At 39.0% G+C, this 17,747-nt stretch overlaps 1 protein-coding gene across 5 annotated transcripts; it reads left to right on the top strand.

Annotated features, from left to right (window-relative positions):
- The first annotated feature begins 4,952 nt into the window (after window positions 1–4,952).
- LOC124288141 lies at window positions 4,953–11,491 on the top strand. 5 transcript variants are annotated; one of them, XR_006901391.1, is made up of 4 exons: window positions 5,101–5,290; window positions 7,631–7,854; window positions 9,486–9,772; window positions 10,735–11,491. XR_006901391.1 is itself a non-coding variant. In XM_046724713.1 (3 exons), the coding sequence occupies exons 2-3, from the start codon at window positions 7,644–7,646 to the stop codon at window positions 9,656–9,658; spliced, it is 384 nt and encodes a 127-aa protein (XP_046580669.1). In that variant the 5' UTR covers window positions 4,953–5,030; window positions 7,631–7,643; the 3' UTR covers window positions 9,659–10,280. The 5 variants fall into 5 exon arrangements, 4 of the variants coding, with proteins under 4 accessions (XP_046580669.1, XP_046580667.1, XP_046580666.1 ...); XM_046724713.1 differs by lacking the exons at window positions 5,101–5,290; window positions 10,735–11,491 and adding an exon at window positions 4,953–5,030 and having other exon boundaries at window positions 9,486–10,280; XM_046724711.1 differs by lacking the exon at window positions 10,735–11,491 and having other exon boundaries at window positions 5,100–5,207; window positions 9,486–10,280.
- Window positions 11,492–17,747: the final 6,256 nt, after the last annotated feature.

The raw sequence follows: 17,747 nt of genomic DNA, 5'->3' as shown, positions 1-17,747 counted from the left end.
GTTTCATCATAAGATACGATTGGTGAGGATATCTATATGACGGCATGGTGATTAATTTCAGCCAATATCTTATACAATTCTTGTATGATTTCACATATAATGGATATCTCCCACAAAATGTACTGTATTGAAGAATGAGATGTTGTGATTGACAAAAAGACCTTCTGATACATCAATCAAAGAATGAAGATTACAGTGAGTTTCAAAATTTACTAACTAAAAATGATGACATTGATAACTGTACAAGTGATTTACCATCAATTTGGTGACCACAGCTGTCTTGATTAACCAACCATAAGTAGCCATTTTGACGTCTGGTACCAAAAGCACAAGCATAAAATGTGTGGTTATCATGCCAAATCTAATTGTAATATATTTAGACTCCTTGTGAGAAGGGCTTTCTTTTAATATATAACAAGGTATGGTTAATGAAAAAAGAAATATTTTCGTGAGATTATTTTGATTGTTTTAAGGACAATGGTGGCCATTTTGAAATTGGCGGCCATTTTGAAAATGACACAAGGCATGATATTTGGATATTTGGAATCCCTGTGAGATGAGCTTTCATTTGATATATCACATGGCATAATTATTTACAAAACATCTGTTTGCATAATCATTTTAATGATTTTGGCGGCCATCTTGAAATTGGCGGCCATTTTGAAAATGCCACAAGGTAGAATTTGCAGAACTTTGTATCTTGTACATGGCAATGATGTTCTGAAGCTTTCCTGAAAAATTCAGCTTTCTACTATTTTTTTTTCAATGTTACCTATTGTTTCTGTCTAATGCTCCTGGCCTATGACAGGCATTAGCATTTAGCTCAATGTTTGTGCAATATATCTGTATTGTATTACAGCAATGGCTCGCAGCATCCATGTCAGTGATGAACTTATAACGTGCGGCATGGAGATCCACTTTTCCACAGTTAGTTCAAGAACCCAGACAGACAGATACACAGATTTTTATTTGTGGCTCACCTTGAGCAGACAGTATTTACATATGATGGATACAATGTAGAAAAAGGTAATGCACATATCATTCCAATATGAATTACGAGAGACTTATACATACATATGTTTTCACATACAAATACCCAATACAATGTTGTTAAGAAGCAGTAGGTTTTACGAGGCATACCATTTCTATAAAACACACTTACGTCGTTGAAGAATACTAAGACAGGTTTTGGCAAACGATAAGATCAGTTCATTTTGAATAAAAAGCTCTGAATACCTCTCTGTATCTGACAACATTATGACATCAAACGCATTGCATGCGTTAGCAGCTCCAATTAAAAAGGTCCTTTTCCGATCATCATACATAGGACACTTAATATATATCTACCTCATATACCTTATGAGACACAATCTTCAACGACAATATTTTACATCGCCCAGTTTCAAGACTGATTGCTGCTACACCACATCTAAATTTTGCAACAGCACTTCTGTTGTTTCCTGGCATATTCGAGATTGCACATTGTTCGGTACCATGTTCTCAGTTTTCAACTGTTATCACTTATCCCGTCCTTCCACGCTACCTTGTGTTTTGTGTGCAGAGTGTCTTTACTTTTGTTGACCATATCTGGGATTACTGAGCTGATGTCACAGTTGCATTTTCTGAAAAACTTGTGAACTTTGATATTCCAGTTTCTGCACGCTAATGAAGCACATTTTTCAGCCCACGTGAATATTTTTCTGTTTAAACATGATCTGTCCATCAACACACACCTCTGCCAATGCCGAACAGCTGCAATTTTCTGTTCTATACTGACGTGTACCCATCAAAGGTCACCATCTGTACGGGTGTATCTTCCGACTCCGAGGAAGTAACTGCAGACATGGTTCTGAACTGCGTTGATACTTGAGCAGTCCTGTAAACACCATATAGACGAGCAATATGGAATCACTGGTAGCACAATATTGTCATATAGCTTTTTGAACACATTAAAATCCCCACCACCGAGTAGCTTACTCTTTGCTATTACTAGTCCATGTGCCCTGCATGCCAACTGGGCCGCGTATTTCACGGTATTACTATAGTCTAGAATTACTTTGAGTCATTGGCATAGATGGGTTTCGAAAGTGTACACTCTTCGATTTTTCTGAATTGATCCGAAGCTTATTACTTGAACACCAGTTGTTTAGATGGTCTAGCATGCTCTGAAGGTTAGTTTCTCAGAGACCTAGAGAAGTATGCCGCCTGCATACATGAAAACACCTGTAGTTTCATCTTCATATCGACCGCCTACGAAGTCCTACACTCTTCATAGTCACAGCCAGGTCATTGATGAAAATGTTGAAAAGTAGAGGAGATAAGAGACATCCCTGCTTACCACCACTGTTTACTTGAACCAGTCAGTCTTCAAACCTGTACACGTACACAATTACACACATTTCTTTATATAGCGTGCACGACATGATGCATTTTACCTTGCAATCCTAGATTTTCAAGTTTAAGTCCAAGAATAGCAGACAGAGTCTACAGTCGCAGGCTTTCTTAATGCTATGAAAGCACACGTGGAGAGTTTCTTCTTCTTTCTGACATCTACATTACTGGATCTTTTCCTTCAGCTACTGCCTTGTGTACGTAGGCACATGCTTGTCTAACACTTCAACCCCACCAAGTATATATAGATATATATGTTTTCTCAAATTCCTCTATTGATAAAAAAAGCCATGTTTGTTGTTTGCAGGTTCACCAAATCAATCAATTCAGTTATACATACATTTTGAATTGGATGCTCACTTTCCTTGTTTCCCTTGCTGGTTTGGTGAGTGAGGCGTTAAACCAACCAACCAACCCTAGTGTCCTGTCATCGAAAACATGTCATTTGTATATTAAATATATACATGAGGCTTTATCTATTAGGAATGCATTGCTGTAGAACTTAGTTTACAATTGGTGTACAAATAAATCAGACTAACAAATAAAAACAGTTCCTTGAAATGAAATTTGTACTAAAACCAGTGCCCCTTGACCGATTCTAACTTTACCAGCCACCCCTGAACAGCGATGATACAAACTGTTCTCGAAAGGTTTCATCACATTATGTTACATTCACATTACATTTATATTATCCTATTACATGTATTTAAAATTTGTACCTGGGCCGTGGTATTTTCTACTGAGAAAACTTTCAAGATTCATATAAATCGTATGATTTGACTTTGGAAATACACAGGTTATTTTAAATGATTTTACTGAAGCCACCTTAACAAAGCATGGTACGCCGAGAAGCTAGACGTGCCTTGATGCTCATGGAGGTTCAGTCTACTGTCGCTTAATCGACAAAATGGGGTCGGTGGCGTAGCCTTGTGGTTAAAGCGTTCGCTCGTCACGACGAAGACCCGGGTTCGATTCCCCACATGGGTTCAATCTGTGAAGCACATTTCTGGTGTCCCCCGCCGTGATATTGCTGGTATGTTTCTAAAAGTGGCGTAAAACTAAACTCATTCACTCACTAAACGACAAAATGCAACTCCTGAATACTCCAGGTGACTTTAGCCTGTAAATAAACGGATCTAGATCATACAAAGCAGTGATCGATACCATGAGCAGCGTGACATGTCGTCGGAGTACGAAGACACCAACTGACTAGGTCAGACACCCTATTCACGCAGTCGCCTCTAGCTTGGACCCATTCAAACGACGATCGTAGACAGACAGACAGACAGGCAGACAGATAATGTATTTGAGTCTCACCTCAACATCACACATATGTACATAGAACAAAATAATAAAACATGTAAAAATACAAATTAAAGGAATATAGAGGATATATAATACATATTTCCAGTACCAAGTTAAGAGTATAAAGGGGCATGTCGCCGCCGTAAGATAGGAAAGCAGGTTTTGGCTGTATTAAAAGACACTTGTGGATTATTGTGGACAATAAAAATATCATCTTAGCAGGGTCACTAAATGACATAAAACTAACAGTAAGCTCACATATGTTTACTTCACATTGACCTACGTTGACGTAGCGCTATAATCACTTTGTTGAACTGGCCCTAGGGTCCGATGGTGGCCATTTCTCCATAACTGGATGTCTGAAATTGATCATTTCATTTTTGATTAATATTTGTGGACATAATTTTCAATATTACTTACAAACCATGAGGATTGACGGTCCACAAAATATATTGAGATAATCTGAAATATTAATCTGTAAATAGTACACTATCGTCAATCTATACGTTATTGCGAGTGCGAGTGCGTGTGCGCGTGCGTGTGCGTGTGCGTGTGCGTGTGCGTGTGTTTGTTATATACTGACCTCGTAAGGATGTGAAAGCCACATTAACTTGACATCCTATGATAGAGGGAAAAACAAACTGCCTTTGAGCAGCTGAGCTGAGCTGGATATTGGCGCTATACCAATATCATATAACCCAAAAAAATTAAAAAATACTTATCTCTGATTGCCATTTGTCCGTCATTGTATGTATTAGTCTTACATATTCTTTCTTTTGCAACACGTGAACATCCGGGTTAGAATGGGTCTTCAGCAACCGAGGCTGACTAAGCGGCGACTGAAGGGATCGGGTGGTCAGCTTCGCTGACATGGTTGTCATCGTATCCCAACTGCGTAGATAGATGCTCATGCTGTCGATCACTGGATTGTGTCGTCCAGGGTCGATAAGTTACAGACCGCCGCCATATAGTTGGAATATTGCCGAGTGCGGCGTTAAACAACAAACAAACACATTTGAATTAAAGAAACCATGTTGTGAGTATTGTCAAAAAGGCTATACAAAGTTAAGTGCAGTATAATCCGTTGCCTGCAATAATCATTGCTCGACGACCTGACCAGGTATTAAAGCAGTTATAATTACAGCCCCAAGCTATTTGTCAGGCGGTAGTGAACATACAGTCGGGAAGCATGTCGTCAGTAACTCGATCTCCTTCCTGGTTCTTTATCAACTTCGAAACTATTTCCCTATTCAAACCTTTACCGTCCTGACACACGCACATAGTGAACAGGCGCGGACTACACATCTATGTATGTAGGGGTGTCTTATAACGAGGTACGTTTACATTACAGTGGATTCGGGTTATATATTACAAGAGTGAATGTATTAGCAACATATCGTCATCTACACACTAAGCTTGCGACATTTAAATTTTTTAAACAAGTTGAACCAAATGAATTTGGTCACGTGACTAAGGCGACTTCGTCGGTCACTGTAGGGTTTGTACAACAGGTACGTATTTTACTATATTGTACATCCTGCTGAAGTGTTTTCTTGTTTATAGTGAATCTGTACCACAGACAAGTCTTGCTCAGGTGGGTTGTGCATGTTTTGGGAACGTGACTATGTAGTTTGTAACTGTTACAATACGCCATACTTTGTCTCCTCGAGCTCCAGACACCATGACAGTGTGTCCTGGTCGCTGGGAGTCACGTACTAGTGAATGGCTAATAATAGACTACATCCGTATGGTTACATCAACACAACATGTGCTGGGCATGTTTAATACTAGTACCTATAAGTAGATAGTGATTTACAATTACACTAGATTTGTAATCTGGTACGTGGTTCAGTCACCTTGTATTGATTCATCTTGACATGATTTGTAACGTTTTGTGATTTACCTTTTCTGGACTAGTAACGTTTTGGTGATTTACCGTGGCTGGATAGTAACATTTTGGTGATTTACCGTGGCTGGATAGTAACATTTTGGTGATTTACCGTGTCTGGATAGTAATTAACATTTTGGTGATTTACCGTGTCTGGATAGTAACGTTTTGGTGCTTTACTGTGTCTGGATAGTAACGTTTTGGTGATTTACTGTGTCTGGATAGTAACGTTTTGGTGATTTACCGTGTCTGGATAGTAACGTTTTGGTGCTTTACCGTGTCTGGATAGTAACGTTTTGGTGATTTACCGTGTCTGGATAGTAACGTTTTGGTGCTTTACTGTGTCTGGATAGTAACGTTTTGGTGATTTACTGTGTCTGGATAGTAACGTTTTGGTTATTTACTGTGTCTGGATAGTAACGTTTTGGTGATTTACCGTGTCTGGATAGTAATTAACATTTTGGTGATTTACCGTGTCTGGATAGTAACGTTTTGGTTATTTACCGTGTCTGGATAGTAACGTTTTGGTGCTTTACTGTGTCTGGATAGTAACGTTTTGGTGCTTTACTGTGTCTGGATAGTAACGTTTTGGTGATTTACTGTGTCTGGATAGTAACGTTTTGGTGATTTACCGTGTCTGGATAGTAACGTTTTGGTGATTTACCCTGATTTCATATTTAAAATTTTGGTGATTTACCTTGTTTGGATCAGTGACAGTTCCATGATGGACCGTGTCTGGATAAATAAGTTTTGGATAGCTTAGTTGTCTTTTAGTGATTTATATTGTGCTGATTGGTATCATGTTGATGGTTTACCTGTTTACCCTTTGTTGATAAGTATTACCTTGTTTTATTTAGTCACATGATGGTTTACAATATCATAATTAATAAGAGTCGGTATGATTAGTACCACTTTGATGATTTTGTTTGTCTAGACGTTTGAAAGGTTTCCCCCGTTTTGATCTGGTCATATATTCCTTAATGATTACATTAACAATTACTCTGCCCACTTTATTCCAACACGCGTATGCAACTGACAGGTAGGCCGCTCTCCTATTAATATTAACGCAATAACCAATGCTGTGTCGTTCAGCACGTGTCTATTAATGCTGGATCGTCAGCATAACATTATAATTTATTATATGTATAAAAAAATATCGACATTTCCTCACTTTATAAGTCCACGATATTATAGCAGTAAAATGTGTCATCCGGCCTTATCTCAACCTTGGTCGGGAACAGGAACAATGTGAAACGTGGACTACATACTGTAGCGTGCCTGATTGGAACAGCCCCGCAGTATGTATATAACGTCCTTGCTTAGAAGACCTCCTTGGTCCGGTGCAAATATTCAACACCATGTTTACTACCACCATAACCTACTTATATAGCAGCTTGATTGCTTTTGTCATTGTCCCTACATGACATTTGACCCTACAGTGTATGGTTGATAACCACAGGTGCAGCTGATTGACAAGTCTGTCTCACAGTCCCCGAACCACATTATTTTCCCTACTGCCTAGCCCTCCCTGCAATGTAGTCTGTCTCAGAGTCCCCAAACCACATTATTTTCCCTACTGCCTAGCCCTCCCTGCAATGTAGTCTGTCTCACAGTCCCTGAACCACATTATTTGCCCTACTGCCTTGCCCTCCCTGCAATACTAAACCCCTAAATGAAGCAAGTCTAGATTTCCCCAGGTTCAAGTTGAATCTCCCATCTTAAATGTGTTTTTTTGTTACCACCAAAATTATATATATTCTGAGACTGAGAGTTAGTCTGCTTATTGACTACAACCTGTGTCTGGCTGACATGCGCAGACAGCATTAACTCATGACTCATCAGTTCTAATACTGACATGGCAATACACATTATGCAGATTGTAAATTCGGCAAAGTTTGAAATAAATTACATACGTAATTATTTGTTGATGACATTTTAAAGTATATGTTATATAATTTATTATAAGTGGGAGAAAAAGGGAGGGAGAGAGTAGGGGGGAAGAGAGGGTTTAAAAAGTACAGAAATACGTTACGAATCCACTTTCAGATACATTTCAACCATGGATGAGAAAGTGCTGAAGAAGATGGATGAGCTGGAGAGATATGAGAAGATAAAAAAGCAGCTTGGAGAGCGATACGATCAATCGAAGGGCGTGACCCCTCTCTTCCGGTATGGGCAGCTCAAATCGATGATCAAGGCAGCCATTTTGAAAATGTCGAAAGATAACGACGATGACGGTGACGACGAAGAAAAGGACACATCAAAACCAGGTAAATATAACGCTGGAAATAAAACCTGGGTTGCGTCCTTGAAACCTAAATATTTTACACAGATACACAAAATATCCTGCTCATGGGCTGCAACCCTGCCCATACAAGTAATTATGGCCTCTGGATGGCGGGTACCCTCGTGGTTAAAGTGGTCGGTCGTTCGACTCCCCACATTGATACAACGTTTGAAGCTCAAGCCCATGACATTGGTGGAATATTGCTAAAAGCGACTCACTCACTCACTCTGTAGATCGTTGCTCGTGCTGTTGATCAGTGGATTGTCTGGTCCAGCTTCAATATTTAAACATACATACCTACAACGAAAAGACACTGAAAATAACTACTTAGTTTTATCTGTCTGGCATCGAAGAAATTCCCACCGATAACGTAAATGAAGCAGATTGATTCTGTTCAATACCACAACAATCGAAAGAAAACAAAGTACCATAAATTACAACCGACATAAAATCAACAACATCAGGCAGATGCATTGTTGGATAAATGAATCCATGGATAATCATTTAAAGTGACAATATCCCATCCATCTTCAGTTGATGTAAGTTCATGGATCAATAATATCAGACAGTTACCAAGTTGTAGGAATGTCTCCATCAATATCCACATCCATCTGCAGCTGACAGTGAAACGTGTTCCATGTCACGTGTCATTTATAAAATGTATATAAAACCTACATTCATCAACTCCAACGTTTGAGAAATCCACAGATAACAGTAACACTAATTAATCAATGTATTGTATAGGTTCATCCTTTGATCGAGGAGTTTGGATTTCCTATCTTGCTGCGCTTCAACCTGCCTATTGCATAACACGTAATACATTTATAAGAGCAGACCACAATTTTCACGGTTGAGTAATTACCCCAGACACGAGTAAGGAACCTTTGTCTGGGGGGTGTTATCACTAATTATGCCCGTTATTACTTTAACTTCGCATCAAGTGAATGATGACAAATAAACAGGTGTAGGCTTAGGTCTTAGATCAGTTAGACTGACTGACTGAGTTTGGTTTTACGACGCTTTTAGCAATATTCCAGCTACATCACGGCAGGGGGCACCAGAAATGGCTTCACACATTGTACCCATGTGGGGATTCGAACCCGGGTCTTCGGCGTGACGAGCCAACGCTTTAACTATTAGGCCACCCCACCGCCCAGATCAGTTAGATGCTAAGATGGTGCGGGTATAGGATGTGATGCACCAGGCTACCGCACCCTGTCATATATCATTTATCTTACAGTTGGTTGTAAGATTCTTACCTAACGCTCGTGTACAACGTATCCAGAATTGGGATATTATTGATATCATCATGTCTGCTTACTGTGAAAGGAAATAGACAAATATATTTTTCAGGGAAGTATGAAATGGTGAAACGGAATGTTGGGAGTCACATCCAAATCTGAACATTACGAAGTTCTAATCTGTTACAGATACACAATGGGTTTGGGAGTTGGTCAAGTGTAACACATGTTATATTTGGGATTACACTTTCTCGGTAAAGTAGAGATTCTGGTACTTTTGGGTTTGGTTGAGCCTGTTCCGGGACTCTCGGGATCAGGCACATAATCTGTTCTAGGCCTGTGTTTTATTTTCAGTGCTTATTTTCTGTTTCAGATCTGAAACATATGTCCAATACACGTCTCACTGAAGACTTCATCCACAAGAGACGCCAGGTCAAAGTCATCCTGAAGCTGAAGGACGAGTACGCCTCTTCCAAGAGTCTCGGTGCCTTTGCGAGGTACGGGGAGCTCAAGTCAATGATCAAGCGTGTTACCAGGGATACATAGGGATTGTCAGAAACTACTGGCGAGTGATTACCACAGGGTGTCAAAGGAAGGAAGCACAAGAATGTTCAGACATAAACAATGTGAGACATAATCTCTTGCCAAAGTGGTTATCTAGTCTACCATCTTGATGCTATTACATGTTAGTCGCCTTTACGATTTATGTTAAAAGATATGTTCTGGAAGAAAGGATTGAAAGAGGCATTTATCTAGGGAAAGTAATTATCCAGTATCAACAGTGGGTGGGGGGATCTGAGTGGGTGAGTGAGTGAGTGAGGTTATTGTTCCTTGGATAATCTTCCAGCCACCGATATATCGGCGATAATCGAATGGAATCATGTCCTCAGTGTGCAGCCATACACTAGGCTGTCCACCGTCATTACCACGAAAACAATTGTCTTTGCAAATTCCATAGCACTAGAAATACTGTTGATACTGGTGAAACCAGGCAACAATGTTCAAGCTCCATTGGATCTATCGAAAGATCGTGAAATTTAAGTCTGCAACAACGAACTGAAGCAGGTCGCTAAAATATAGTACTGAGTGTGTTGGTTCAACATGCTTTGAATACTATGTTAGATGTGTCAGAATGTGGCAGCTCAAAGCGGGAGACAACCCACAAAAACGCTAACAAACTAAGACTGACAATCAGGGTAAAAATGGGATTCGAACACTTCATCACATCGGATCTAAATGACATGAGGGATCCATCTCTTAACAGTAAACTGCAGCGTCTGAGAAAAGTGGTCACCAGCACTTATCAAAGATAAGCGCAGTCCAATGCGAGCAGTGTAGATAGATGTGGGTTGCAATATCAGACACGTAACCCACAACTATTTAGATACAGCCCTGGCCTTGTACTGCGCTTACCTTTCATAAAACCTGTGAAGATCCAGGTAAGAATTGATCTTCAGTAACCCATGCTTGTCGTAAGAGGCGACTAACGGGATCGGGTGGTCAGACTCGCTGACTTGGTTGACACACGTCATCGTATCCCAATTGCGCAGATCGATGCTCATGCTGTTGATCACTGGATTGTCTGGTCCAGACTCGGGTATCTAGGGACCGCGTTCATATAGCTGGAATATTGCTGAGTGTGACCTTAAGCCACACGCACGCACGCACGCACGCACGCAGGAACGAACGAACGAACACAAACGCACGCAAACACTGAAACATGCGTTCCTCTGTATCTGTTTATTAATGCCTGCAAAATGATGATCAGCATTATACGATTATGTCTTTTTCTGTTGACTGGGCGTTGTTAAACAAATGTTTATTCTTCACCATTGCTACTATCATCGCCATTACAATGTTCACCGGACCCGAGAAGATCAGGGTTAGACTTGCTCTTCAGTAACCCACGCTTGTCGTAAGAGGCGACTAACAGGATCGGGTGGTCAGGCTCGCTGACTTGGTTGACACATGTCATCGTATCACAATTGTGTAGAACGATGGTCATGCTGTTGATCACTGGATTGTCTGGTCCAGACTCGATTATTTACAGACCGCCGCCATATAACTGGAATATTGCTGAGTGCGACGTTAAACAACCAACCAACCAATGTTCACCGTTCACTTTCATTATTACATTCTAATGCCTTCATTATCACATTGGTATTTTATGTGTACTCAATAAGAGGAAAGTCAAAATATGTTCGACATATCATATTTATTGCCGTTATAATGCAACTGTTATTGACCATGTATATGTGTATGTTATACTTGCATTTATATCATATTCATACTGCTTATAGAGATGCATGATGTCGATTAACGTTTCTGATCCCCATAATTTGGATTTGAATTTGAATACAGGCAAATATCCCCGATAAACTATGTTAGTTATTTTTTTCACTTGTATGTTCACAAACGCGCGCGCGCACTCACGCAAGCACGCACACACACCCATCAACTGTTCAAACCATGTGTTGCGCTGTTATAGTTGTTATAGTACAGGGGTATAATCGTTTTGTCCACTGTTTTCATCGGCCGTACAAAAGAAAGTATACTCTCATGTTTGATGGCAGCCATGAATGTTTCGTACTCCTTTAAAACGTTTGTCATCAGGACCCGGATTACTCGTTCTTTTCCTACCAAGAACAGTTTTGGCAAATATCACGTCTTCGTGTGGTGATACGCATCATTGCAGTGTTTCAGCCGCAATCCCAATTGTCATGAGGTTGTTCCCGATGTTTTCAATAATTTATAACCCACGAAGGTTGGTATTAACCAAAAAGACGTCACTTGTAGTTGTATGACCGATACGTTGGTAGCAGTCTTGACTGCCAAAGGTACTTGGGTTTTTTCCGTAACTGAAAAATTTGTATTAAATGTTCTTCGTATAGTTAAATGAAACAGTTAGTGGTTGATGGGGAAATCTGAAGTGTTTCTGGGCATTTAGCCAAAAAGCAAAATCTCTGAGAATGCGATTGAAGTTAAAAGCAATAAGCATCAAGAATCAAGCGTAAAATCAGTTGGCAAATTTCAATTGCAGTCCTTTTATGATTTATAAATTTCATAAATGTGAATGAATATATTTGGCACACAGTTTACCTTGCCCTTTCATAATTAGTTTTTCTAGTTGCCAATCACTCCATAGGTTGTTTTTCTTATTATTAACATTTTCTCAATGGTAAAAAAGGGCGGCGGGGTAGCTCAGTGGTCGAGGCGTTCGCTCGTCACTTGGAAGATCCGGTTTGATTCTCCACATTGGGAAATGTGTGAAGCAAAATCCAGATGTCCTAGATTGGTTGAATAGTCCGAAGTGCGACGTAAAACCATATTCACACACTGTTATGAGCTTTATATATTGACAGGATATATTTCAAAATAGGATAGATAAACCACAGTAAGGTGAGCTACAGTGTTTATTGATTTTACTTTATACAGAAACTGAACATGCAGTTAAACGCCATGGTAGTTGTCAGTATCTAGTCATATTAATATAAACTTAAACACTTGATGTTCACGAAGTTATTGAGACCATTCGCTGAATTGATTTAATTGGGGCTATCAACTTGATGGTTATATTACCTTGTCAGTCTGACATGAAGTTCATACATGTATGTGTATGTACACTTGGGACAGGGTTATGCCTCTGTGGCACATCAAATGGACTACAGCTGCATGCAGTAACTATAAATCTGTTACACCATGTTACGCGAGATGGCTAAATGAATTAATGGTTTCTTAATTACGGCATGGATACTTGTCACTTAAGAGAACACAAACATACCGCTCTGTCACATTTATGAGTGAGTGGGTTTAGTTTTACGCCGCACCCAACAATATTCCAGCTATATGGCGTCGGTCTGTAAATAATCGAGTCTAGACCAAACAATCCAGTGATCAACAGCATGAGCATCAATCTACTCAAATGGGAACTGATGACATGTGTCAACCAAGTCAGCGAATCTGACAACTCAATCCCGTTAGTCGCCTCTTACGACAAGCATGAGTTACTGATTAACAATTCTAACCCGGATCTTCACGGGTTCTGTCACATAAATAATGTAGGAGGGTACTTTTAGCTGACCATGACCTGTATAATGTTTGTGATTCGTCATTGCTTATCCTTGGTCTGTACAATGTTTTTGTTTTATGCTGTGTGTACATTATCTATTTTCTATGCATTACATTAACAATGATACTATATGATGTCATCATGTTTTGCCACATCACCACATATTACATCAACAATGATACAATTGGATGCCATCCTCAACTGCCATATAGGCCACATCATCCAGCATTCCATGAACATTGATAGAATATGATGTAAAACCAGGACAAGTTCCAACAATTTATTATTACAAAATGGAATGCATGCCTAAATATCCCCAACTTGAAAATTGGTAAAAATGATATAGTAATATTATTTTTAGTATTCTTTTTAGTAACATTATTTAGGAAACAAGAAAGAAAAGTTAGTTTTATTATACAAAAATATTGTAATAGACGTGAAAAGCCTTCAAACCTCTGATGGTAAACTCTAAATGCTAATTTTAACATACATACATGTGTTGATATTCCAGTATAACAATGTGCACATGTTCTTAGTGTGTCTGTGTGTGATAAGGTGTATACATATTGTAGAAAGAAAGGGTTTCAGCACGATCAGGTGCGAACATATGCCTAAAAGGAACCAGTGCTATGTAGCATACTGGTCTAGAAGCCAGTCCCCCAAAATGGTGAAAATGTGGTGAAGTTCTGGCAACCGAAAGGAATGTGATTCTTCACAATCAGGAATGATTAAGCTTTGATTTCAAGCCTGTTGTCATCAGCTACCATACGTGACTAGCGTGCAGGGGCCCTTTTAAGGTGCAACATGTCATATCAGTTATGGTAATATTTTAACCGATAACAAGAAGATTCAATTTAATAACTCTGGTTTGGATTGACAGATTTTCGTCAAAATAGTAGCTTTGGAATGCTCAGATTGTGATTTAAAATTGTGGACAATAATATTGTATATATATGCTATATATTTTGGTACGTTCAAAGGTCAAGTTTGATAGAAAGTGCATTTGATGAGAAAAACATGAGTTAAACTTTACAAATTCAAGGTAATTTTACCAACATTATGTTTTACTAATTCAGCTATATCATTTGAAGATCATATATACGTTTGGTTGGCACTGTATGCATGCAAAACCATTACAAGGAAACATGAGTTAGTACTTTGTATTTAGATTAGCAAAATATTACATAATGTCTGTTCAACAGTAACGATTCCGTGCTTTACATAGTATCAAAGACACCAAATGTGTCGAAGATACGGTTGGACTATCATTAAAATCACACAACATAACAGAAAGCTCTTGAATGTATAATTCGATTATTCCAGATGTCTTTCTTTGATGAGTCAATCATGTCATCATAATGCAAGCAACATAATGTATTTCCAGTTGACATGTTAGTCAATGTCAACAATGCCAAGATCACGGAAACATGTTTCAAGTCCACATCCACATTGAAGTACACAACAGGTTCAAACTTGTACAGCTACACCTTCCTGTGCATTGACTTTTACATGCACAGATGAAGCTGAAGAAGGTCCACGTGTTTCCTCTACTATAACGTTCACAAAAACAAGCATGCCTCAGTTTTAGTAAAATCTAATGATATACATAGCGGAGTTAAACATACCATGGTCACGTCACTATATGAGCATCGATCTTAGCAAGTGGGATACGATGGCATGCATCAAACAAGTAAGTGAGAACGACCACCCGATCACAGGGGTTACTGAAGATCAATTTTGACCCATATTGTTTTACGTATCCTCACATACCTGTGAGAATGGTTAATGAATATATGCATAGTCATTCTCATGATATGGATTGTAGTACATTCCAAATGCTATTAGACAACACAATGTATGTCGCCAATATCAGCTGGTCTGTTCATACCTCAGAGAGGGAATTGTCAAGTTACATTTAGTCAACATCAGCTATTCAATACACACACAAAAGTTGGAATAGATGTTGGCAGACGAGTCAGATGCTTTAGAATTAGATTTCGCGCGGAAAACATTGAAATCGTATATACATATTGACAGTAGTGGGTGACCTCGCCTAGATAAAAGACCAACTGTTGTTCATATCCCGATATCAGCATGTCGCATGACTACGTTGTCAGTCAAGCAGAGAGTAAATAAATTGACAATAGTTTGCGCATCATTGAATTGGGTCACATTAATCACTACCTTCATCAGTTGTTGAACGTCAACAATAAAACGTCAATCCTAAAAACAGTAATGGGTGACCTCGCCTAGATGAATGCTAACAGACCAACTGTTGTTCATTTCCCGACTTCAGTGTGTCGCATGACTACGTTGTCATTCAAGCAGAGAGTTAATGAACTGGCAATAGTTAGCGAATCATGGAACTGGTTCACGTCAATTACTATCTTCATCAGTTGATGAACGTCAACAATAAAACGTCAGTCCTAAACCATTGACAGACCTCACCTAGATGTTCCAACAGACATTATGAAGCCACCAGCTGTGATCAGCAGAGCGTTTTAAATTCAGGAAATCTTATGCTTGCCCAGATCTATATATTTATTTTCAAAAATACGAATGCTAATATTACTAGGAGATTTGTTGTTTTTAAATACGTTTCCTTCCTTGTAAGAACCACATTCGCTCTATATCGCTGGGACCTTAGACATGCCAGTAGTCTGTCTCCTACTCCCGACTTTTCACCACACCCTTTCTACAATGCAATGCAAAAATGAAGCCAGTCTAGACTCCCACTGGTTCTGAATCTCCGAGCTCACTGGGGCTAATTCAGTATGAACGGAGTTATCTATTTCTATCAGAATGTCCAATTTTAAGAGACTTACGCTTTGTATAACGTGGCAGGATCTTGTAATTATAGATCGAAACATTCCCCGGATATGCTTCTTGGTTTTTTCAAAACCATACCTTATTTCTGAATTTCTTCCACATTAGACAACTTGTGTTATACGATCTAATATTCAACTTACACGGTTGTGTAGTCTTTTTATGGCATATGTTTGAGTTTGTTTGGTTCTTGCTACATTTCTTTGGGCTGGGACTATTCAAGATGGAATCCATCTAAGCAGGATAAAGTAATTATGTTCTCACTAACACAGAAGTAGCGAATGAAGTGATTTATTTTTGTTTGTACCAAAAGCTCCCAGTTTCTTCTGGTGACTTGATTTTGTGTGTGTTTGTAACGGGTACTAAAGGTAGGCAAACTGTGCTAACCTTTTCCGCAAGCACACTTCAAATGAAGATGGGTGTCTTGTTGATATCTTCTTCTCCTTGTTGGTGAAAACTGTAGGATGCTATCATCAACACCCAATAAACCAGAAGAGAGTAATAACATATTGAACAACCTGAACAACTATCAAACCCCAATGTGAATGGCACATTTGTAACATCTGTAGCCCTTTTCTCACACTCACATTTGTCTTAAGAAGTGACAATGAGTTGGAGTCAAGTGATGAAGCTGGTGCCCTCACGGAAACCTGTCCGCTTGCATATCAGTGTTTTGCTTAGCCAGGCCCTCATTGGTATGAGCCTTGATTTCAAAGGTTTCAGCATATGTGAATAACAATATGTGAACCGAGTTTTTCTGTTTTGTTTTAGTACTGGTAACAGGAACATATGAAGAGTTCAAATACATACCCTTGATATCCGTAGTGATGTAAAAGTTTTTAAGCCATGAAAACATTTTTTTAATTTACAAATGTTTCCCCACCTAAAGAAATATTTATATTTCGAACCCAAGTAAACTTAGAAAAGAATAGGAAATTACATAACCCATTACAATCAAAAGGAAAGTATTAAAAATACTGTATGGTTAAGCATTTCAGAGGTATATGAGGGGTATGTATATTTGGTTGCAGGATACAAACAGTCTTTCTGATGTGTTTGGTATCCGACACAATAGCCTTTCTGATCAGTGTGTAATATCTTTTACAATGTATCAATGTTTGCTGGTGTAAAATAAATCAAGAAAACCAACAACTTGCACACCATGATGACAAAATGTCACCTATACAAACCTTCCATTAGAATGTCATATTATTATCCATCAGCTTTAGGGTTTTACAGCATGTCAGTGCAGTGCAATGGAGCGTGAAGTGACAGAAATATAAACAATATTGACACATCAAAAACATCTCCTTCTGACATCAGTTGAATTGTTGTTTCTGCCAGACTGTCAATAAACAGATATTTGTATGATAGCCCAACAGTATCTTCGACATATTTGGTACTGTTGATACTTTGTAAAAGCATGGAGCTGAAATTATCTAATATTTTGCTGATCTAAATACAAAGTACCAACTTTTGTTTCCTTGTAATGGTTCTTCCCCTTGAAGGTCCGGGTTAGAATGAACCTTCAGTAACCCAGGCTTGTCGTAAGAGGCGACTAACGGGATCGGGTGGTCAGGCTTGCTGGCTTGGTTGAAACATCTCATCGGTTCCCAATTGCACAGATCGATGCTCATGCTGCTGATCACTGGATTGTCTGGTCCAGACTCGATTACTTACAGACCGCCGCAATATAGCTGAAATATTGCTGAGTGCGGGCGTAAAACTTAACTCACTCAC

This window comes from Haliotis rubra, unplaced genomic scaffold (assembly GCF_003918875.1).
Source record: "Haliotis rubra isolate DU_JTF1 unplaced genomic scaffold, ASM391887v1 Scf412, whole genome shotgun sequence".
NCBI lineage: Eukaryota > Metazoa > Mollusca > Gastropoda > Lepetellida > Haliotidae > Haliotis > Haliotis rubra.
The sequence above is the reverse complement of the archived record's forward strand: the minus strand, read 5'-3'. Positions and strand labels throughout refer to the sequence as shown.

Bases quoted from the DNA above. Each gene is read 5' to 3' on its own strand.
- LOC124288141 (XM_046724713.1), top strand. From the start codon at position 7,644: ATGGATGAGAAAGTGCTGAAGAAGATGGATGAGCTGGAGAGATATGAG. The intron at 7,855-9,485 runs GTAAATATAACG...TTTCTGTTTCAG, and splicing joins AAAGGACACATCAAAACCAG to ATCTGAAACATATGTCCAAT.